At 40.9% G+C, this 23,779-nt stretch overlaps 1 protein-coding gene across 1 annotated transcript in view; it reads right to left on the bottom strand.

Annotated features, from left to right (window-relative positions):
- SPSB4 (splA/ryanodine receptor domain and SOCS box containing 4) overlaps window positions 1-23,779 on the bottom strand; it is a 76,450-nt gene that overhangs the window by 30,897 nt on the left and 21,774 nt on the right. Inside the window, exon 2 of the mRNA XM_063306708.1 lies at window positions 20,034-20,890. Coding sequence (XP_063162778.1) covers window positions 20,034-20,727 — 694 coding nt within the window. The 5' untranslated portion in view covers window positions 20,728-20,890. The remainder of the gene's footprint in view (window positions 1-20,033; window positions 20,891-23,779) is intronic.

Raw genomic sequence — 23,779 nt, 5'->3', positions numbered from 1 at the left:
AACCAATTTTTTTTTCAATGTATAAGGAATTTTTATTAAAGCAAGAACTTTATAATCCAAATTATGGTTCTTTGCTCAGCTATCAATCCTTACTGTTAACTAAAATAGTAGTGATATTCTGAGCTTTTCCACAGTACATCACAAAATTAAAGAAAGGAATGCTTTAAAATTTTTTCTAGTGTGCTGAAAATTCTTTTCCCTGGGTTTATAAAACATTAATTTGTTTTTTAACTTTTGCTATTTTTTTTGAAACTTTGAAAAAGTTGTCTTATGTACACAACAAATGCCAGGACTAGCGAAACTGCTAGTCCTAGATTACCTATTGATTTAAATGTAACCAATTGTAACTGCTTGGCTTTCCTCTCAGCCAAGAGGCAGCTGATCCTTCCTTGCTTGTGTGAATTACTGGAGAATTACTGGAGAATTACTGGAATTCTTACTGGAGAATTACTGGAATTAATAGAGAATTACTGGAATTCTTCTGACGTGGCCTCGGTGATTGGGAGATCTGCACCAGGTTTCCAGTCAACAGCTTTCCAGTTAACAGAAGCAATTAGCCTGATGGTTAACAAGTTCTATAAGTCATCAGTGTAATATGGGGTCTTTCAAACTGTTTTTCATGGAACCCTAGAATTCCATGAGAACTCGATGGAGTTCTGTAAGACACTAAGGCAAAAAAAAGAGGATCTTTGATTATTGAGCTTTGCTTCTTGATCAGAGATTCTGGGATTTTTTTTTTTAAACAGTTTTGGTGGCCTGAATTTATTCATTAAAACCGGTTAGAAACAATTAAAAACTATAATATAATAACAAAAGGACAGGGAAGAATGCAATCAAACTTATACCAGACATTTAATGGGCTCCATGCTTCCATGGGGTCCTCAGGCTGGTGGGGGAAGAGTGACAGAGGATCATGTGCCAGCATGCTGTCTCATTTACTGGACTGGTATTCTGTGATATGAAACCCTTTTCACTTTGCAAAGTAGACTTTTATAAGAGGGAGATGTTTTAAATGGACAGAAACCATAAATAACGTTTTGGGGACAAGACTACTGCTGTATTTTACAATTCCTCATATTAAACCAAACTTTAAAAATCTACACTGAATAAGAAACATGAAATGCATTCTCTACCTCACTGTTCCCTGAAACATTTGCTTATCACTATTTCAGAACATTGTTCAATATTCTCAACAGTATTTTCCTACAATTGGTATTCTTAACAGTACACTCCTATACGTGATTACTCTTAATTATAAATTATAACCCCAGAAAGTACCTAAAGTTTTACTGCTCTAAAGGAATCAAAGTATGATTGTCAAATTAAGATCTGAAAATATACAAACTGCCTTTTTGATAGGAGACAAACACTGGACTAGTAGATCAGCTTTCTATCTCTATGCATCTTTATAGGTTAACAAATTTATATTATTTGAAAAAAATATATTACACTTTTGTTTTCTGAAATTTCTCTCTCACACAGAGAGAGATACAGTATATATTTTTAAATAGCTGATCAGTTGAATGAATATTCAGTTTTTTCAGACATAAGCATGGCAATAATAAAAGGTCAATGATAGCAGGTTTTGGTATTTAGATCTTGTCCAGCACATTGAACAGACACATCTGCTGTTACAAGTAGTCATTGATGGTAGCTATAAAGAGCATTAACTTGTTTGTTCCTACATAAAGCTACCAATTACAAGGCTATTTGCACAAGAAACTAAGAATGGAAAGCTTTTAATGTGGAATGGAGGATCCATGAATATTCTTGACATAGGACAGAATACATAATGGAAAAGCTTTCCACTGTAAGTCAGTTACATTCTATGTGTCATGTTTACATTTATATTGGTATGAAAAGAAACTGAACAGCTTTCATTGTGGAAAACATCGTGATTAAAAATATTTCTATAATACTTCTGCACTTCAGATGTTCTGTAATACAAACCCATTGTTAGAAAACTGAGAGTAATCTCTGGACCTAAAGGCTCTTCCATGACTTGTACTTTCAGAAGAATTTCCATATGAACAGATTTCAGCCTTACATGTGAACAGGCTTTGCAAATGTCTTGCCATGGCTTCAAAGTATGACAGTCCTTGTTTTCTAGCTCTCATTATTGGGCAATATCCAGTTTTTACCTTATATGTGTGTATGCATGTAGACAGGCCGATAGATAGGTCTCCACATTTAAAAAATGTGTCACAAATGTCAAAATAAGTTGATTGGACTGAAGGAACTATCCCACCTAATATCTTATGTCATTCAAACAAGTCTTCAAAATCAATATGGCATGAAACTGTGATACAAATGTCTATAGCACATAGTACTTAGAGACAGGCTACCCCTGAACTTGGGAGGTTCTATTTATCTATCTGGAATAAATTGCAATTAATCCAGTATAAATCTGATGCAGAGCTCTCTAAACTAGAAGTCACCCTATCTATTTGCAAGAAATTCCTTAAATGTATTATATATTAGGCACATAATAAAATTGTCTTGCCTTTTACTCTAGTCTGTTTTTCACTAGGAAACTCTTAAGCGAGAAGGGCAACAACATCTATCAATAGTCAGTTTTCAGTTTTATGAATACCTATCACATCTTCTCTTACCTTTCTCTGTACTGTACCAAATGTAATCCAACCTTAGGCTGTCTTGGTACAGAAGATATCCTATTCAGTTTTAGTTGATTTTTTTTCTGCTGGACTTCCCAACGAAACAATATTCTTGCTGAGGTAGTAGAGGATCAGGACTCCACATCAGTATGGTCTCATCAAAGGTTTACATAAAAGTGTTATAATACTGACAGTTTGATCTGAAGTTTCCTTCATGACAGCAGATGGCCATTCTAATGACAGTCCTGCAGAGCAGATCACTGGCGATCACTTCCTGTCTCTTTCACCCTCAGGGACACACTACTGGTTAACTTGGACCAAATGCTGACCATGTTTCTACCTGATTGAGGAGGTATTTACTTCAAAACAGTGACAGAGTAAATCAAGATTCTATCCACTGCCTGCCTTTCTTTTACTCCACAAAAGAAATAATTTTAACAATGTGGGGTGAATGGAGAAGAAATCACTCATTAAAAAAGGTAAAACAATGTCTGTTCCAAGTTATATTGGGTAACATTATACTACAAAATAGTATAAAAACAGGAAAATAAAGGAGAACATAAACCCTGTATCAGAATATTATGCTGGTCTATTAAATTAAGATTTAATTTGATTTATTTCAGAATACAGACCTACTTGAATGTATAAAAGAATAATTTGGCACAACAACAGATGCATAGAATGATGCAGTAGACATACAAGGAACTCTTGTGCACAGAAATAATAAAAAAAAGACATAGAACTCATAGCTTCCATTCACCATATTTTATGTTGTTTTGAAGTCCTTGGTGCTCTCTGAGCTTGGTTGTTTGCTTGCGGATATTTCATTATCCATCCAGGTAACATCATCAGTGCGCACGGTTCAACCCTGAGCTACATATATTCTCTTTTATGTTGTTTTATCAGAGGAGTCATAGTTGTTGTCTGCCAAATAACTGACCAGTGGTCATCCATTTACATACCCAAGAAATGTTTGAGAGGGGAAAACAAAACACAGCTCAGAAGTTTACCTTGGAAAGATGGGCTACTTTTTTCCTACCAAACTACCCTGGGAATCTAAAGGTGACCATAGCAAGAGTTGAGAGATATACAAGATAGGTGAAAAGGTTTAATAGTCAGGTTTCTCAAGCTTTACATGTTCCAGCAGGGTTGCATTTTTGTTGTTGTTCCAAAGTAGGCTAGCATCAGTGATTCCTTCAATTGTATTTTGAGCAATTGTCAGTTCCTACCATCAGTTCAATGTGTAGCTAAAACACTGTCAAATATAGTTTTAATAGAGTTTCCTGTTTACCCAATTTTTAGTCTACAACTGAAAATGATCACCTATTAATTATCCATCAAACCTCACCGTTTGTCCATGTGGGTCGATTAATAAGTTGTGTGAAAGCTGTAAAGACAGGAAACAAGAAGCCCCAGAACTGAACAACCCATTTTGCACACAAAAGGCAGGTAGAAGCCCGATGGCCCCGCACAAAAGACCAGGAAAAAGCAGCTCAGAATCTGAAGCCAGGGAGCGCATACGGATGCTCTCTTTCCATAGTTGTTTGATTTTGTAATAACGTATCTAAATCAAATCCTAATTTCCTTCGAGAATGCTTAGTTCCAGAAAGAGGATTATTGCAAAGGGCCAGAGTACAACTACCTGATGGGATTAATATAATTTTAAATTTAAACAAAAGGAATTGAATAAAGAAATGGTATTATATATTTCCTCCATATATTTTGCCCTTGCAGCACTATCACAGAAGAAACATAATTAGAAGAGTGCAGCAGTCAGGCTTCAATGCAAGACATGCAGATAATGTGGCCTTCCTTTCACAATATGACATTACTGTTCCAGCCCTTCTTCTCAATATTCGCTTTTGCTCCTTATTCTTTCCATTTAACCTGACCAGTGTTAGTTGCTATTCAGCAGTATGTCTGGGTGAATCAGTGAGTCACTTAATTCATTGTGTGACTTTTCACTGTTAGTAGAAACCAGGCATTATGTTTTCCCTTTCAAAGAGGTACAGGATGATTCCCCTAAAATTTGTGACAGCAAATATGTGTGTATGTTGATTCTAGAGTCACTTGCAACAGTATTTAGCAGATTCCAACTTGCTCAGCAGTTTTAAAATAATCTACTAGCTTTTTCTTTTTTATAATTATCTTTCCCCTATCTCAGTGTTCATCAATAAAATACAAAGTATTATTTAGGGATGCATTAAATGTTAAGAACTTTAAATGGTCTTTTAAAGGTTTTGAGCCTGAAAAAAAAAAAATGTTTTCTGAGAGTTTTATCCTGGAGTTGGAACAACTTGGCTGTTTTGCTCTAAGGTCGAAACAAAGCTTGGTTGTTCTGAGCAGTGACAATTTGTGTCTATATGAAGATAGCCTTGAAAGGGAGTGTTTCAAGTGTTCTGATAACAAAGTAAAAGGTACTTGTTTGGAGGCTGAATAAAACCTTCAAGCTGTTTTGAATTTTCTTCTGTTGTAACACAGATGTGTTTGACACCAACCTTGAAACAATGTGTATGGTTCCTCCAAAATTACGTACCTTTCCTTTTGAAAGTCAGTTAAGAATGGATCGCATAAACTGGTTCATTTGAACATAATCCAAAAGACACTCTTAAACTTGCTTGCCATGCCAAAAGTATTTTTGAAAGGTTTTCCTCAAAATATCAATTTGAATAAATCTTTCCCTATTAAAATAAAGCCTATGAACTTAGAGAACCCCCTGGATTACATACACAAGGTTATAAAATCTGGAATTAAATACATTTATTAGGTTTAAGAAGAGTCCATGGAAATTAATTCTAAACTACATGTTTGGGAGAATTGATGGAGTACATTTTTTTCCAACCTGTTTACGAGATACTTTACAGAGACTGCAATGTATTAGAACAAAAACAAACAAACAAACAAGAAATCAAGAAAATCAGAAAAGGTATTTATTCTCTCAACATATTGTCTATACGTTTGCTCTGTTCTGCTCTGTGCATTTTCTCAGTATTAGATACATATAACTTTGCTGAATCTACATACAGAGGGAGAGGCCAGCTGACTTCCTTTTTGCGGAATTCCTAGCCAAGAATGTGAAGAATGTAAAATGAACTGAAAAAGCAAAGTGTGTAAAAATTGTGTTATGTAAGGATTGCCTATTCTAAAACACCATCAGACTCATAAGGAGGATCACAAAGATATCTGATTTATTAAAGAATAGTATGCAGGATCACAAAGAAAGCTGAGAATGGAAAAAGCACGCCAAATGCAAACCAAAAACCCTCGGTACAAATGAGATCCCTCCCCCCGTAGAATCTTCCCAAGCTCACAATCCCAGGTGCTCCTAATGGCTTCTGATGGTCCGCGGGAAAAGTCCTTGAGCAGAGCACATAACCCAAACACATTCCATTGAAATGATCATAGATACAGAGCTTGGCACAAGGTTTCACAGCAGCTCCCTCCCAAACAGAAACGCACGCCAGCGCCATGGCATGTGAAACTTTACGATGTACAGTGCACATTGAAACAGTGAACATGACATACTGCCCCCCCAAAAGAAAGAAAACACTAAGCGGCAGGCTTCAAAGGGTAAGCCAAGTGGAAATGGTTAACTAAATCAGGAGCATTAACGTGGCAAGCAGGCACCCATTCAGGATGAGGAAAGTGTTTCCAGCGGATCAGGTACTGGAGGGTGCCTCGAAGCTTGCGAGAATAAACTACCTCCTTGACTTCAAAGTGCTGTTGGCCGTCAATCATGATTGGAGCAGGAAGAGGTTGGGGATGCCAGCGGGAAGTGTGGTGGACAGGCTTGAGCAGTCTGCAATGGAAAACAGGGTGCAAGCATTTGAAATTGTGAGGCAGGTCCAACTTAACAGTAACTGGATTGATAAGACCAACAATAGGGAAAGGACCAATGAACTTGGGAGCAAGTTTTTTAGAGGGCTGTGGGGATTGATGAATTTGTAGAGAGATATACTTGATCCCCGATTTTGAAATTGTGTTGCAAAGAACATTTATCGGCTTGAAACTTGTAAGCAGCCTGGGCATCAGCCAAAGCCTGTTGAATCACCGGCCAGGAATCAGCCAGCTTAACAGCCCAGTCAGAGGCAGAACAGGGGAGGGATTTGTGGCAGCTCAGGGATGGGAACAAAGTCGTGACCAGAAACCACACGAAAAGGGGTTTGCCCAGTGCTTTGATGGACAGCATTGTTGTAAGCCACTTCGGCAAAAGGCAGCAAGTCCACCCAATTGTCCTGATGGTAGTTTACGTATGCTCTAAGGAATTGTTCAAGGGCGGAGTTCAAAACCTCAGTAGATCCGTCTGTCTCAGGATGCAACGATGTGGACAGTGCCTGTTTGGTGCCAATCAATTTTAAAAATGATTTCCAAAACTGGGAAGTGAGCTGTGTCCTGCGGTCGCTGACCAAACGGGAGGGGCTACCGTGGAGATGGTAGATGTGGATGAGAAATACGTGGGCCAATTGCGGGGCTGATGGGATGGACACACATGGAATGAAATGGGCTTGTTTGGAGAAAAAATCTTTTACAACCCAAATGACAGTTTTCTTCTGACTGGGAGGTAGGTCCACAATAAAATCCATAGAAATCTCATCCCAGGGACAGGATGGGCTGGCCACTGGCTGTAGAAGCCCTGTGGTTTACCCCCTTTACGCTTTGACATGGCACAAACAGGACAGGAAGCAACATAGTCTTTTACATCACGCCTTAAGGTTGGCCACCAAAATTGACGGCGAACCAAATGCAAGGTTTTGACAAAACCAAAGTGTCCAGCAAGTTTATCATCATGGGAACGCTGCAAAACATCAGCTCTTAAAGTTTCAGGCACATAGAGGCGGTGTTCCACCCACGCCAGACCGTTTTCAAAAGAAACATTGTCTCTATTAGCTAGCAACCAAGTGTCAGATTTCAGCGCCTGGAGAAAGTCCTTCTGTGATGGACAAGGAACTTGCACTCTCCGCTTCCCAGCTGGGGCTGGGGGCGGGGTTGCCTGCGCACGGGTCTGGCTCCAAGTGACGGCAACCAAGCCCAGTTGTGGTTCGGTGAGAACAGTTCCAACTGTCCAACTCCACATTGTCAAGGTCCTGAGGTAAACGTGACAAAGCATCGGCCAGAAAGTTTTTCTTTCCTGGAATAAATTTTAGCTGGAAGTTAAAGTGACTGAAAAATTGAGCCCAGCGAATTTGTTTAGGACTGAGATGCCAGGGGGTGTGGAGAGCTTCCAAATTCCTGTGATCAGTCCAAACCTCGAAAGGGCATTTAGCACCTTCTAGGAGGTGACGCCAGGCTTCCAAAGCGGCTTTTACAGCAAAAGCCTCTTTTTCCCAAACATGCCACAGGCGTTCAGTTCCAGAAAAATTTCTGGACAAATAAGCGCAGGGTTTCAAGTGATTTTCAAAATCTCTCTGTAACAATATAGCCCCAGCTGAGGAGTCAGAAGCATCAACTTGGACCACAAAGGGGCATTCAGGATCGGGGTGCTGTAAAATAGGCTCAGCAGTGAAGAGGGTTTTTAACTTCTCAAATGCTGCCTGGCATTCAGGCGTCCAATTCAGCACTGCCCCAGGGTTTTTTACCTTGTGTGTCTCCCCCATACCCTTGGTACAGAGCAAATCAGTAAGGGGCAAGGCAATCTCAGCGAGCCCCTGGATAAATTGCCGATAGTCATTACTGAACCCGAGGAAACTTTGCAATTGCCTCCGGGTGCGGGGATGTTCCCAACTTAAACTCGACTGAATTTTTTCTGGGTCCATTTCAATGCCCTTGTCAGATACCCTATAGCCTAGATAGTCAAGTTGGGTTTTGTGAAACTCACATTTGGAAAGCTTGGCATAAAGCTTGGCATCTCTAAGCTTACTTAACACCTGTTTGAGAAGGCGTTCATGTTCCTCCTCGGATTCAGTGTAAATGAGCACATCGGCCAAATAAACCAGAACCCCTTTAAACAAATAATAATGTAATACTTCATTAATCAATTGCATGAAGACTCTGGGAGCCCCTGCTAACCCAAAAGGGAGAACTTTGTATTGAAATGAACCCAGTGGACAATTAAAAGCGGTTTTCCACTCTTCTCAAGCTCGTATGCGGATGCGAAAATAGGCTTCACGAAGATCGAGCTTGGATATAATCTTGCCCTTTGACAAATCAGCTAACATGTCCTTCATGAGTGGCAGAGGGTATTTGTTGCAGATTGAGATGGAATTTAACCCCCGATAGTCCATACAGAGTCTAAGCGTGCCATCTTTCTTTTCCTGGAATAGCACAGGGGCCCCAACTGGGGAATTTGCAAAAATCTTGACAGATTTTTGTCGGTAAAGTCCCGTAATGCCCCAAGCTCCTTCTGAGTCATTGGATAAATTTTTGGCTTGGGCAATTGAGCGTTAGGAACCAACTCTATTGCACAATCAGTTTTCCAATGGGTGGGTAGATGATCTGCTTCCATTTCTCCAGACATCTGCAAAATCTTGGTATCGATCGGGCAAGCCTTCTAAACATGCCAAACTAGGGTGCGGCGTGGCAATTGCAGCAATTCCAACCCCCACACTTGAAGCCCTCTCTGCGGTAGGGGCTTGGTAAAACCCATCTTTAAAAGTCAGAGTTCTGTGTTCCCAATTTATATGTGGGCTTCGATAGGTCAACCAGGGAATCCCCAGAATTACCAAGGGGTTGCCAACAGGTGCTACTATAAATTTTAAAGTTTCACGGTGGCTGCCCATTTGCATTGCGACAGTTCCAGTGAAATGGGTTGCCGCCGCCCCCCCCCCCATTGAACCATCCAACTGTGTGAAGATCAAAGGCTGCTGGAGGGGAAAGCAAGGCAGGTCCAAAGCAGCAACCAGATCAGGGTGAATCAGACACCTGGAACACCCAGAGTCAACTAAAGCCCAGACTCTGTAGTCTTTGTGTGGGAGCCCAATTTCACTTTTACTGCTAGAGTGGGACAGTCAGCACTCACCATAGCATCCTCGTGCCCATCCTCGTCCGCCTGCCCGCAGGCGCTCTTCATGGCAGGTGGCTGGCGTTTCCCGCCGGCTCCTTAGAGTCATCTTCAACCTCTCCCGAGAAGTAGAGTACTTCCTCAGCGTCGGCTGCCCCCTTGGCTGCTGTCATCCGCCATGAGGGGGGCTGTGATTTGGCCGGCAGCTTGCCTGCTCAATCTCCAGCCTTGGCTTTTGGGCAATCAACTGCTTGATGCCCTTTCCGCATCAGAGACACTGACCCCTCATGTAGCGCCGATCTCTCTCCTCTTCCCAGGCTCTATAGCCTGGCCGGGTAGCAGTTGCGGCACTTCGGGGTCCCCTCATGGTGGCTGGTGGTTTTTCAGGTCGTTTGGTTTGCATGTAGGTATGCTGGGCGTGCTCAGCTTTGCCGGCCAGACAGATCCATTTGTACAATGTTTCTGGGTCATCTCTATACAACGCCCACTGCAGGATGTCCCTGTTGAGTCCCTCTTTAAATTGTTCTATTAAGGTTGACTGAGACTAGTCGGGGATTTTCCCAGCTAAAGCCTTAAACTCCAGAGCGTAATCAGCTACAGACAGTTGGCCCTGGGTAAGATCCTTCAGTGCCTTTTTAGCCCTTGCCTTGGCTAGAGGATCCTCAAAATGCAGCTTTAATGCCCACATGAATTCCTCAATATCCTCAAGCTCAGGGGAGTCAGCCTCACTTAATTGAACATACCAGTCAGCCGCTCGTCCCTTCAGCTTGGTGGCAATGGCAGTTATTTTAGCCTCTTCGGAAGGGAAGTATGGTCCAAACTGCCTCATGTAACTTTTAGCATTAGTGAGAAAGAAAGACAACTTAGCTGGATCCCCATCAAACTTGACAGAAAAGTCTTTCACCCCCACTCCTGTTGGAGCTGAATCAGCGGCTGCTTGAGTGGTTGGGCCCCAGGTTACAGTAGTTCTCCCTCCTCGGGGTGGGGACACTGATGGTCAAACTCTGCGGGGTGGAGATTCATCCTGGCGCTGTCTCCGGCCCCGCTCCGCCAGCGGTCTGGGTGAGGGGATGGAGGATGATTGTGTGGAGCTGGAATCTCCTTCGTGCCTCGGCTGCCCCCCCCCCATGACAGAGACAGGTTTTTTAGTATGTACTCCATCGATTCTATTTTGGCCTCTACCACTCTTAGCCTTTCAGGGGTTTGAGATTCCTCCCTTCCTCGCGTGTTAGGCTGTATCCCTGTTGATACCGTGGTAGATTCTATGTTTGGGGTCAGCGGGAACCGATACTTCCAGGACGCCTGGGACGTCCCTGGCTGGGGTTCTCCCATTTCATCCCAGGTGATCCACTCTGCGGGTGATTCGCTGGGTGCCGGTTGCTCTGGTGCTCTCCCATCGTCGGATTCCTCTACCTCAGGGCTGGAACTCGAATCCTGCTGGAATCCTGAAGGTTCTGGGGTGAGGCTCAGTTCTCCGCTCCTGACCGTTGACTCGGGCATCAAGCCAGTCGGCTCCTCAAGTCTCCTGGTCGTGAGCTTGGATTCGGCCATCGTTAACTGTTTTCCCTCACAAGAAACTAATCTTGGTAGGAGCTAACGGTACAACTTTGGTGATTCTCAGCTTTATGTAAGGATTGCCTATTCTAAAACACCATCAGACTCATAAGCAGGATCACAAAGATATCTGATTTATTAAAGAATAGTATGCAGAATCACAAAGAAAGCTGAGAATGGAAAAAGCGTGCCAAAGGCAAACTAAAAACCCTCGGTACAAATGAGATCCCTCCCCCCATAGAATCTTCCCAAGCTCACAATCCCAGGTGCTCCTAACGGCTTCTGATGGTCCGCACGAAAAGTCCTTGAGCAGAGCACATAACCCAGACACGTTCCATTGAAATGAACATAGATACAGAGCTTGGCACAAGGTTTCACAGCAGCTCCCTCCCAAACAGAAACGCACGTCAGCGCCATGGCATGTGAGACTTTACAATGTACAGTGCACATTGAAACAGTGAACATGACATGTTATAAGACATATAGTTATTTTATAAATATTCTACTAGCAAATATAGGGCACTTTATCTTTCACAAACATCCATGAGTGCATGAAGTGAGAGAACAGAGCAACGTAATTTACAGTGTGCAAAAACGCAGGCTTGACTTCAAGCAAAGAAATTTTCTTTTTACTGACACCTCTCCCTTAATAGGACATTCCTATCCAATTAATTTAGTCAGATTTCATTTATAAGTAATGACTACAAATAATGTCATGTCTACTTAGCACAGCAGCTATCACAAATTGTGAACAAAAAATGTACATCAGACCTCAAAAGAATGAAAGAAGCTGTGAGTCCTTTCATCTTCTAACTTGTTAATCTAATCTTTACAACTGCCATCTGCAACTGGGTTTAGCCTTGCTTGTTTTTATGCTGGCATTTCCAAGAGTGAGGTGTGAATAAGAATCACACAAAACTGAACACTCAGGTATGTATACAAAAGATTCAAAGCATGTGAATACATCCCTCTTATTCATGTCTTATCTGCTTGTTGAAATTATACAAATACATAAATTATACTGGCAGAGTCATAGCAAACAACAGCAATATAAAACATTTTTTCAAGGTCTAATATTTCTGTCTATTCAGATTAATTAATATATTTAATGTGAAGGCTATCTGAAGAATGATTTGGGAGATCAGTACTGTTTTGCTTTGTCAGAAAGTTGGACCTTAAAATGCATTCCAATTATTAGCCACATGCTGATTTAATAAAGCATGCAAACAGTAAAGACACACACACACACACACAAATACAAAAAACCTATAGATTTTGCTTGTCATATACATCACTTCTCCTGCCCACCTAGCAGTTCGAAAACATGCAAATGTGAGTAGATTAATAGGTACCGCTTCGGCGGGAAGGTAACGGCGTTCCGTGAGTCATGCCGGCCACATGACCACGGACGGGTCCTATGGACAACGCCGGCTCCAAGGCTTAGAAACGGAGATGAGCACCGCCCCCTAGAGTCGGACTCGACTGGACTTTACGTCAAGGGAAACCTTTACCTTTACCTTATACATCACTTAATAAGACTTGTTTCCCCAAGGATGCTTTTCAGGAGATGTCAGTACTATTAAGAAGGAGGGGGAAGATACAGAATATCAGCTATGATACCACTGAAGTCTGACCAAAAAAAAGCATACATTTCCTTCCTTCCTTCTTAATTTTGCTTCTGAAACCATAGCACTGACACACCGAAACATGATTCAAGGACAACATTTCATCTGAGTCATGGAAGGGCTTAGTGACTGATTTTATACAGGTCACCATAATTATCTGATATCCTGCAATAGTAAGCCCAGCCATTATGATTGATGGCTTAGCTAACTGTCATTTATTCAATTAACTATGATTAAGCAAATCACAGCTTACTGCAATGTGTGAACACAGTCATAAGCTCCATCCTCAATGTCTGCATGCATGGCTGCTTTCTTGATTTTTGCATGTTTGAACTGAAGCTACAAAAGTGATTCCATAGGCCCATTCAACCAAATGCACTTAACAGATTGACAGCCCTGATAAGATGACTTTGTAATCACGAGGTTCTAGAAATATGTTCAGTGATATGAACAAGAATAGAGAAGGCAGCCAGATGTATAGGGACACTGTAATTTAGGGATGGCTTCTCTACCTTTGTTCCCACTCGGCTTGTAAGTATACTTTTGTGCAAGTAAATGCCTTACAGTATATCTGTGTCTTCTGCACCTAGGGTTACTGGTGGATTTCAGGTTCCAGTAAAAACAATCTAAACAAAGATTACACAGACCTGAAGCCAGCTTTCTTCTGGTTTAATGAATAAAGGCAAGGTATACTGAAGCTAAACTTTTTGCCATAAAACTTGAACCACAATAATAAAAAAAGTTAAAGATGTCCTCAAATCATGTTCAGTTCCTGGTGACCTCTGGGACATATCAATGTAGTTTTCTTGGCAACAGTACAGAAATGAAGCCCTATCTTCTTCCATGATGCTTTTTTGACTTTCCAGTTCAGCCAACCACTTTGAAGTTCCTTGAGAGATCACCCAAGTACTATCCAGGACTGACCAAATTTAACTTCTAAACCCAGACACAATCATGAAACTGGGAAAATATTTCCTATACTGCAATTTTAATTAGAGGCCGATAATTTATACATAGATGTGAATAATCAAGTGTTAGAGATATTCCTTATATTTTACTTTCCCTTCACACTGAAATAAACATGAAAGAAAGATGCATGTCTAGTAACTAGGTACAGTAGTCAAAAGCAAAAGTAGTTTGAAACTGCATCAGAACAGCAGAGAAGCTGACCTTCGCCGAAGACTGCAAAAGGCGCCCTGACAAGCTGCTGTAAACATGTGAATGCGCTATTAATTTGCTGTCTACAAAGACAATGATTTTATCCATTAATTTGGTAGGCTGGCTGAGAAATAGAAAGCAAACAGATTATCACAATCTGTATTTGCATTTTTCAGCAACTAATTGGGACATTATGGACATTCAAAGGTCAGTATGGTCATCAATAAATTACTAAGATGATTATTTCTGTCTTCCTCTGAAATGTCCTCTTGCTTTTAATGACTATTTTTTCTGAGAACACCATACAAATTTTACTGGGCAAATCAAATCTTACACAATGCATTAATCTTTCAGTTAAACTTCACTTCATGCTCATACTGAAGTGAGGTAACATTACAATACAGGCAATACAAATCAGTTACAAAGAGCATTACAGGTAGTCCTCACTTAACTATGGAATTGGACCAGCAACTCGGTCACTAAGGGACACAACTGTTGGAAGAAATTAAGATCTCTCCCTGCTGTTTGGGTTGTCTTCCCTCAGAAACCGTCTCCATGCTCTATTGCCTTCTCCTTGAGCAAGGTAAAAGGTTAAAGGTTGCACGTAAGAATGAGTTTGATGCAAAAAGGAGATGCCAGAGATTAATATGTAAAAGGAAGCCCAACTGTTTAAACAAAGGACTCCCTTCTGATTCAGTCAGAAACCCTGGAAACACTAGAGGTTGCTCATTCACAGATATCAGCAGAACCCATCCAGGTAAATGTTCTTCTCCAGCCAAACAGATCTCCATAATCCAATCACAAAAGATTCCTTCCAAGGTGAACATTCCAAGCTAATAGACAAAGCCACAGCCCTGCAGGGAACCCAGACAACCAGGTCAGCAGGGGGCCAAACCACAGAGCACCCCCTCTCTGAAATCCAGGAAATTACACTTTTCTCAAATTCCTAGGGGGCAGGAACACCTTTGCATAGCAATGGCCTAGCTCTCCTATATAAAGGGCTTATGGGGGAAATACTAGGGTGGCCACCCTCGACAACTTGCTTACTCTGTATTTCGTGTTCTCAGACAATAAACCTTCACCTCTGTTCCAGCAACTGCCTGCGTCTTTTCATTCCCGGCTCGGGATGAACCCTGGTAAGAATTCCTTCTAACACAATCATTATTGCGTATCAATTGTGGCACCTAAATTCTGCATCCGTTTGATGATACAGTCTTTAACTTGTTTAAAGGAACTACAAAAACAAGGGAAACACTTAGAGACTTGGCTGAATTTGAAAACTGTAATACAATATTTGGAGAATTTGCTGGACATTATTTATAAGCTGTTGGTGAAATATGATTTAGAGTCCCCAAAAGCCTCTGCTTTTAATAGGTGAATAGACAGGCCAACTGCAGAATCTTCAAACTGATGTCAATGTGAAGACTATTTTAAATGCAGTAAATAAGAAAATCTTAAATCTCAGTTGGTTTATCTATTTTTTAAAACTGTCTTTTTTTCCCTTTCATCTTCTAACTTTGGGCTAGTCAGTCTCTCTCAGCCCTAGGAAGCAGGCAGTGGCAAACCACTTTTGAAAAACCTTGCCAAGAAAACTGCAAGGATATGTCCAGGCAGTTGCCAGGAGTCAAAACTGACTTGAAGGCACAAAAACAAACAAATAAACATTCTTAGTGCCTACCATACAAAACAATTGTCAGTTCTCTTGATTTTAGAGTAGATAAATAATTCATTATAAGATCAATGCCAAATAAATAAATAAATAAATAAAAAGAGTTCTCAGGGCTTTTTTGTAAGTTGAATTGCTTAGCTGAAGATAAAAGTCTGAACAAGGACTGAATACATTCATGGTTCCTAGGTTTCCAGGTTTGTCATAAACCCTCCTTGCTTGGAGACCAGATACATATGGTCACACTGATATTTTCCTATCCTTCCATGCTTCTCAAGGTGAGTGCAGAACACAGATTTGCTCCAGGAAACAGATGAAGAGAGCCAGTTTGGTGTAGTGGTTAAGGCAGTGGACTAGAAACTGTGAGTCTGGGAGCCAGTCCCTCTCTCTCAGCCTTAGGAAGGGGGTGATGGCAAACCACTTCCAAGCACTTGCCAGTCACCAGCAGTCAAGACTGGCCTAAAGGCGCGCACACAGACAAAAGGCTAACTAGATGTCTTAGGAGTTTGATCAAGCTTGTGAAACAGCAGAAATATTTCTCATAAACAATTAAGTCTCTTGTATCTCATAATAAGCCACTGTAAGAGCAAAAAAAAAAATGAATTTTCAGTTTCTCTTAGTCTGAGGTGAATGTTAAAATGTAAGATTATTTTCCTGTCTAAGGATTTCCTTGCTTAAATAAACCACCTCAGAAATGCCAGGACAGAAATCCGGTTGTTACATCACATACTAGTGAACGTTTTCGATGAATGAGCTGGGGTAGGGGGAACATGCTTTGCCTGAAAAACTAACTGTATTCTTTTGTTTCTGAATGCAGCACTGCTTGGGGTCATTTCCGTTTTTATTCAGTCAAATTTTGTCAGCTTCCCAAAGAAATGCCAACCATTTTTATACCTTAAGTCAAAACAGATATTCTCCCATCTAAATCCAATGGGTATACAACTTTGGCTCTTTCCAGATTCCTCTTTTAAAAATTATCATTTTCATGTAAAAATACAATAACTGTGTGCTGCCTAAAGTTGAACTCATGAAAAGTCTAATGGAAAAGAAGACGGCGGTGCTAAAAATGATAAAGTTCAAGCTTTCCCGATCCTTAAAACAGCTTGTGCAAAAATAGAAAAAGCTGATGCGAATGGATTCTATGCAAGGTTAAAAGGAAGGGGAGACAATGAAGGGTCAAACTACAACTTACATTAAATATGTGGTGTGCAGCCAAACTTGTTTAGTCTTAATTCTAAAGCAAGTCTATTGAGTACCAATCTGGATAAGGACCATTACTCACAGGCGAAAATGATTTATTCCTCCTGCCCCTGCTGCTTGTTTACTAATTTTCCCCCTCCACATAGCAGGGTTAAGAAACCACAACAACAACAAACCCAGATATTCACAGCATTTGGAAAGTCTTTTATCTATCACATAGAGAGATGATTTAGGAAGGCAAGTAAATATTTGGGCAAAGGAGAGGAGTTCGAAATCTTCTTCCCCTGATTTGAATTTTTATAAAGTTTGTAAAGATTTACAGTCATGTGAAAGCAACTACCAATTTGGCTTCTGCTTTAGGATTCACTGGCAGCTAAAATGAAGGGTTGGGAAAAATCTTTTCATTTCATTACCTTGGATAACTTAATGACACTGCTGTTTCAAATTAAAACAGCTATGTATTTTAATTTTTGTATTATTGTGATTGTTTTCATTTTTAAAATTTTGTTTGCTGCCCACAGTCACTTGGTGAGATGGGTGGCCATACAAATTAAATAGATAAATAAATAAAAGTTGCAGCTGTTTTACTAGACTAAATTGCCCCAAGTTCTTCCAAACACTCCACAGATAAAAATGCCCAACAGCAATACATATATCAGTAACAAATTTAAAATAAAAGAACAAGGAACATCCTGTAAAAATGACAATGTCTTCTCTTGTTAAAAGAAATGTTTCTCACACAAAATTAAACTATTTGTTTCCATAATAATAGTTTTCTGCTTAATCTCTGTCTGGACATGCTGCCATTCAGTGGCATTCGGACCAGTAAAACAACCTCCAAGGTAAGTTTGGAAACTCTTGGGTCACAGTGATGGAACTGCACATAACAATTCTCTTCCCTACTTGCTCATCTGCATGTGCCACTCACTGTGGAAAATCTGAAATTGAGAAGATGAGATATATGCCCACACAGAAGACATAGCAGCAGGGACCAGCATGAATTGCCTATCAGTTTAATCCAGTATCCCTCAACCTCAGCAACCTCTGGACTTCAACTTCCAGAATTCCCCAGCCAGCATGCTTACTTCAGAAACACTAAGAAACACTGAGGAACACTGGTTTAATCAATTTGAAACCTTTGAGCATTTAGGTAAATGCCTGAACAGGGCTCAAGACAAGTTTGCAACTCTCAATTACGCAAAGAAATTATTTCAGAAATGTATAATGTTCAGCATTGTATCAGCTCAATAGTTGCAAAAGAACATACTGTATTTCCTACCTTATAAAAATGGGGGAAAAAATTCTCTAAAATCAGAAACAAAATAAAGCATACTTTGTTATTCCTGCAGGTGCCATTCCAGCATAAAACTGAAGATATCAAAATTGCAAATGAGGCCTTGAATCTATGGTAATGTGCTTAGTGTTACTGTCTTTCTTCCAAGACTACATTTTCCTCTTTCTTCCACAGTAATCATCTTTGCAACATACCTGTATTTGCTCCTCCTTTTCTTCCTTCAGTGGCAGCAGATCTGGCTGCATCAGCCCAGTCACATGACTACACGTGGCATTTTTATGGCAGCTGGTCTTCTGAGCTGGTGATCGAGGGAGTCACCCTACTCATGCCAAATGGCTCATCCTGGCTACTCTGTTCTGTGCAACTCTTTCACAATCGCAGCAAGTGGCCTCCTGATCACACTGCTGAATCCTCATCCTGCTCACAGGCCACTCACAGCTTGTTCCAATAGACTGCATGGTGTTTGTGTTGGAGTAAAACTTTTTATTTTGAAGCCTTCAAGGATTCAAAAGAAAGAGACTACCAACCACCGCTATCACCACAAACCTTGAAGGCTTCAGAGAAAAGAGGACTACCCCAACCTCAAGCACCATTCAATCACTTCAACAAGCTGAGAGGTCTCATTGGATCCTAGTGCTGCTTGCAGAGCCCTTGTGGCAATCTTTTAATCAGGCCACTATGTGGGTTTTGTAGGCAGCTCCTGTGTGCCTGCAGACTGCTTATTGTTCACTTTGCTGTGATTATTAGTAGGAAGCATTCACATGCAGTGATACAACTGAGAGGCTCCTCAATCGAGACTATGAAAGAACTGTATCCAGCAGAGAAAACAGAATGAGTCACATGACAGAAATGGAACAACTCCCTGCCTCCCCAGCTCAGCAAGCAGCTCTGAAGAAGGCCAGCTGCTGTGAGGAAGCCACATGGAGCTTCATAATTGGGCTGACCCAATGAGACCCACTACAAGCATGCAACGAGAAGGTGAAGGAAGTACTAGTACAGTGATGGTGAACCTTTTGGGCTCGGGATGTCAAAAATTTGGAAAATGCCTAACTTGACTCTGCTGGCGTGTCACTCTGCCCTGAACAACAACAACAACAAGCTTTGTGCAAAGCCAGCAAAAGCATACCCCTTCACTCAAAGGCACCCCTTCGCGCTGCTTCATGCAATTTACAAGCGGCTTCCCCAGGAATCGGCTTTGCTCAAGAGGGAGCAAGATGGCAAGGTGAGCTGGGCCAGTGGAGGGCAGGGGTCTCCGGGGTGGCAAGAGCGACTCTGGCTGGGCTGGGGCAGCTGCAGCTTCTCAGGGTGTGGCAGTTGTTGTCAGGGGTTGGTGAACGCTGGTGTGTCATCCAAAACGTGGCAGGTCACATGCGTGTCATAGGTTTGCCATCACTGTAATAGTATATTACTAGTATAATTCTTACAAACCCACACCCGCAAAAGCCTGCCTACCATATTTTGTGTATGTAAAGTAAAAAAGAAAGGCAAAAGCAGATACAAGACACCTTTATGCATAGACTTAGGAGTGGTTCTTGAAAGCTTCCGGTATCAATCAGTCTAGTTCTTAAGTTTGAATCCCAAGGACAGATATAATTCTGCAAGGCCTTTTATTCTGGAATACTCACAGGATGTGTGTTTCAGTTTTTCACAATCAATAATTAATATTGCAGAATTTTTCAAAGAAACTAAAGGAAAAAAAAAACATTCATTCTATTTTGGGTCCTTATATCACCTACATACACATATTAAAGGGAAAAGTAAACAGCATTCCTTTTAGAACTAGTTCCCATTTTCCTGTGGCTGAAAGCTGCAGCTATCAACCCAACCATCAACCCTGGAGATACTTTGACAGAAGGATATAGAACAGCAGATGCACTTTTGCCTTGTCAGTTCATTTAATACGGAGATAATGTCTGCCTGGCAATGTAACAAGTATCTTTATATATTCTGAAAAGAAGAATAAAACTGCTAATGAAACACTTACGATCAAGCCCGTTGATATATCTCATTGTAATTTCACAGTGCCCCCACACTGCACTGACTATAGGATACAGTTTTTTCCCTTTTAAGCCCCTGAAGGCCACTCCAAGGTATTGTCCATCCACGATGAAGCTAAGGGTTCCTTCATCCATATCCAAAACCACCAATAAGGAGTCTGGAAGTACAAAAGACTCATCTGGTTCCAAAAACACAGGATAGGTTACTCCAGGCTGGTTTTTGCAGTTGTGATAAAGTTTGTTCCGTCCAAGGTCCCAGCCCCACGATTCACTATTGCTACCAACCAGTGATGTATATCCTACAGAATGCAAAGGCGCTTCTGCTGTTGAGACCCCAACTACAGCATGTGTTCCTCGTTGCCTGGTGGGCCAGTGAATCTGCCAAACGTGCAGTCCCCTTGTATAGCCAACTTTTCCTCTGATGCAATCTGTGCTTTGGGCAACCGGGTGTCTATGAAAAGTTAGTCTGTCATCTTCCTTCACAAATATATTTAAGGATCGATCTTCATTGTTCCAAGCATGTTTGTACTGGACCTCCAAGAGGGCTGGGGGCATATCCAGCAACATATCCAATCGTGCAGGCTTGCAGAAATCTGGTCCCCTCAGTTCTCGTTTAACTGGTCTATACGGGGGATCCCGAACATCCACAGACTTTATGCTCCCTGAGATTTTTTGGCCCATTGCTCAGCTGCAGATTGCTCGGCTGCAGGGAATTAAAAGTGAATGTGGGCCCAGTGTCAAGTCATGAAAGCACTTTCAAGCTGAGCCAATGACTCACTATGCACCAACTTGATTTACTTCTTTCTGAACTCTTTCAGAGCCAATGTTTTCTGGATACACACTTCTGAAATAAAGCAGAAAGTCACCAGTTAAAATTATAAACCACATAACTATTCTTTAAAAAGAAAAACAGAAAGTTGGGGGGGGAGAGAGAAAGGGAATTTGTATGGCCAGTGCCAAGTTACTTTAAAATTAAGAAGTAACCATTCTCAGCTTCATGGCCCTTGTACTTCAGTGCTCGTTAACCAGACTGTCAGCTGGATATATTGAGTCTACATTTTAAGAGCACAGACAGTCATTTCCTTTTTTCCATAATAGACAGAGACATTCCACACCTTTCACCCTTCCACCCAGAGTCTAGTCAAAAAGGATGTCACATACTGTAGTACAAACAGCTTGTCCCCTATTATCAGGCATGCACAAGAGTGTGCCCATTTTCACATCTAATTCTTTATTTTACCTTAAAGAAATTCTTCATGCAAATACTTTTACCTCTTTGTCTTACTGAATCTACCTTTTATTCCAAGGAAATGCAGACAAGCATGTTCATACGATAGCGAAAAAATGTAGAACCTGATACATCATATTTTAAAACACCATGCCCCCTATAAAGACATATAATGCTAATCCCATTTTACAATTCATGTTCAGCTTTTGAAAGAGAAGTAGGGGAGACAGAACTTTAAGTAGGTGTTTTTTGATCAGCAAATCCTATGAACTATTTGGTTTTAAAATTGCAAGCAGACCTATTAAGTAGAGCTGCTACTATAATGAACAACTTATTCAGTTATATCACATTGGACCCCAACATTGTATGGGTTTGATATAAAGCCCTTGTCATCTAATATATCCTTAATGTTCAACTTTGTTAATCATATTACTGGAAAATAAGCACATAATTTCATTGCTATCTCCTATACAAAGAATAATGTATCAAGATTTGTATGGTAAAACTGTTCTGCATGTAAACTAAGAACACTCTCTGATTAAAACTACAAAATAGACAATTCAGATGAATGTTTCTAGACTCCAGTTAATGTTTTTTTATACAGGTAGTCTTCGAGTTATGATGGTAACTAGGTCTGGAATTTCCATCACTAAACAATGTGGTCATTAGGTGAAATATCACGTGATCACATTGCTTAGTGGCAGCAATCCCAGAACTCAGTGTTGCCATCGTTCACTGAATCCCACCAGACATTAGGCGAGGACCCACCCTTATCCAAGCCATTCCCAGCTTGGTCTCTCCCAGCCCTGAGCCTCAGTAAGGTAAGGGACTGCCTTCTCTGTCTCCTCTTGAACTCCCACCACCACCCACCATCTCCTTCCCCATCTCTGCCCTTTTGGCTGCCCTGCACACGGCATTCTTCAGCAACAGCAGCGGCGCCGGTGGTGCTGGAGTAGAGGCCTGGGGGCAATGGTGGGTGGCTGAGACTGCCGAAGGCCCCGGGTCTCTACTTCAGCCCCAGCGCTGCTGCCGAGGAGTGCTGCTGAGATAGGCAGGTGGGGGAAGTTGACGCACCCTTGCAGTTGTAAGTGTAGGCAGGCTGCCAAGTGCCTGAGTTTTGATCACGTGACCGTGCAGGTGCTGCAATGGCTGCAACTTCAGGACTGGTCATAAGTACCATTCATTCAGCACCACTGTAACTTCAAACAGTCACTGAACAAATGATTGTGACTCAAGCATACCCCTACAATAACAGTAAAAACAAGGATTTTTTTTTTTTACAATTCTGAATGTCCATATTCAGTTGTTCTTCTACGGCATACATTATGTCTTTCTACTCATACAGTCTCATCAAGGCTACCTTAATTATATTTTCCCTTACGATAAAAGTAAACATTCTCACAAACTATGGTGGCACCTCCTAGCTGACCTTCTTACTTTTTAAAAAAGTTAAACATGGTCATGTATAGAATTTTCTGAGCTTGGTTTCTGGGTTGCAAACATTTCATTACTATACTAGGTAACATCTTCAATACAGATGTGGGACAGTGATGTTTGATGGCTGGCAAAGGTTGTGTATGTGCATAGGGCCAGGGTACTTGCAGGACCGCCTTTCTCCCATTGTTTCTGCTTTCTCTACAAGATCTAACAGAGAGGGCATGTGCTGGGTCCCTCTGTTAAACAGTCATCTTGTTGAAGCCAGAGTTGGTTATATCTTTTGATAGGCCTATAAGTAGAGTTTAAGTCAATCTGTTGATCATGACATGATTGTAGTGCCATGCTGTTAAGAACTCTCTGTATTTTTCTGTTTGACTTGTTCCAAAATTTTGATTATTTCCCAGGTCAAGTTATGCCTGTTGGAGAGAGATTAGTGATGCAGCATTGTATCTTTTGACTGCTAGTTGGTGCTCATGGATATGTTCTGCTAGTCTTCTGCCTATTTTTCCTATAAAATAGTGTATGAATGTAAAAGTTGTTTGGAACTAGCACTTGGATGGGGACCTCTAAAAAAAGCCCAGGACTGGAGGCTATACTAAGAAGTAAAAAAAAAAAAACATCATGGAAGAAGGCAGTTGCAAACTACTTCCATATTGTTGCCAAGAAAACATGTAGTCATCAGTAGTTGAGATCAGCTCAAGGGAGTCTTTATCTTTCTATAAGACTGGAAGCTTACAAAATGGAATATGTGTGTGTGTGTGTGTGTGTGTGTGTTTATATATATATATATATAAAGACTGTAAAGTACATTGTAGCAAATACAAAACTGTCCCTGAACAATATTAAGTAACCCATATATTTAAAATTGTCATAGTGTATTAGACAGGCCAATCTCAAATGAAGCATGGTTTAATCTTACAATCAGCATCTTAACATAATTTGGTTTGTTAAAGAAAGTGGTGAATGAAAAGAGATAATTTTTAATTATCTTGTCTGTAGTCACTACTGATGGTCAAATTGTATGTCTTAAATAGGCTATTTTTAAAACCGATTCCAGAAGTTAACTGC

Source organism: Candoia aspera, chromosome 6, assembly GCF_035149785.1.
Source record: "Candoia aspera isolate rCanAsp1 chromosome 6, rCanAsp1.hap2, whole genome shotgun sequence".
NCBI lineage: Eukaryota > Metazoa > Chordata > Lepidosauria > Squamata > Boidae > Candoia > Candoia aspera.
Note: the sequence above shows the minus strand (reverse complement) of the source record. Positions and strands in the feature narration are given on the sequence as shown.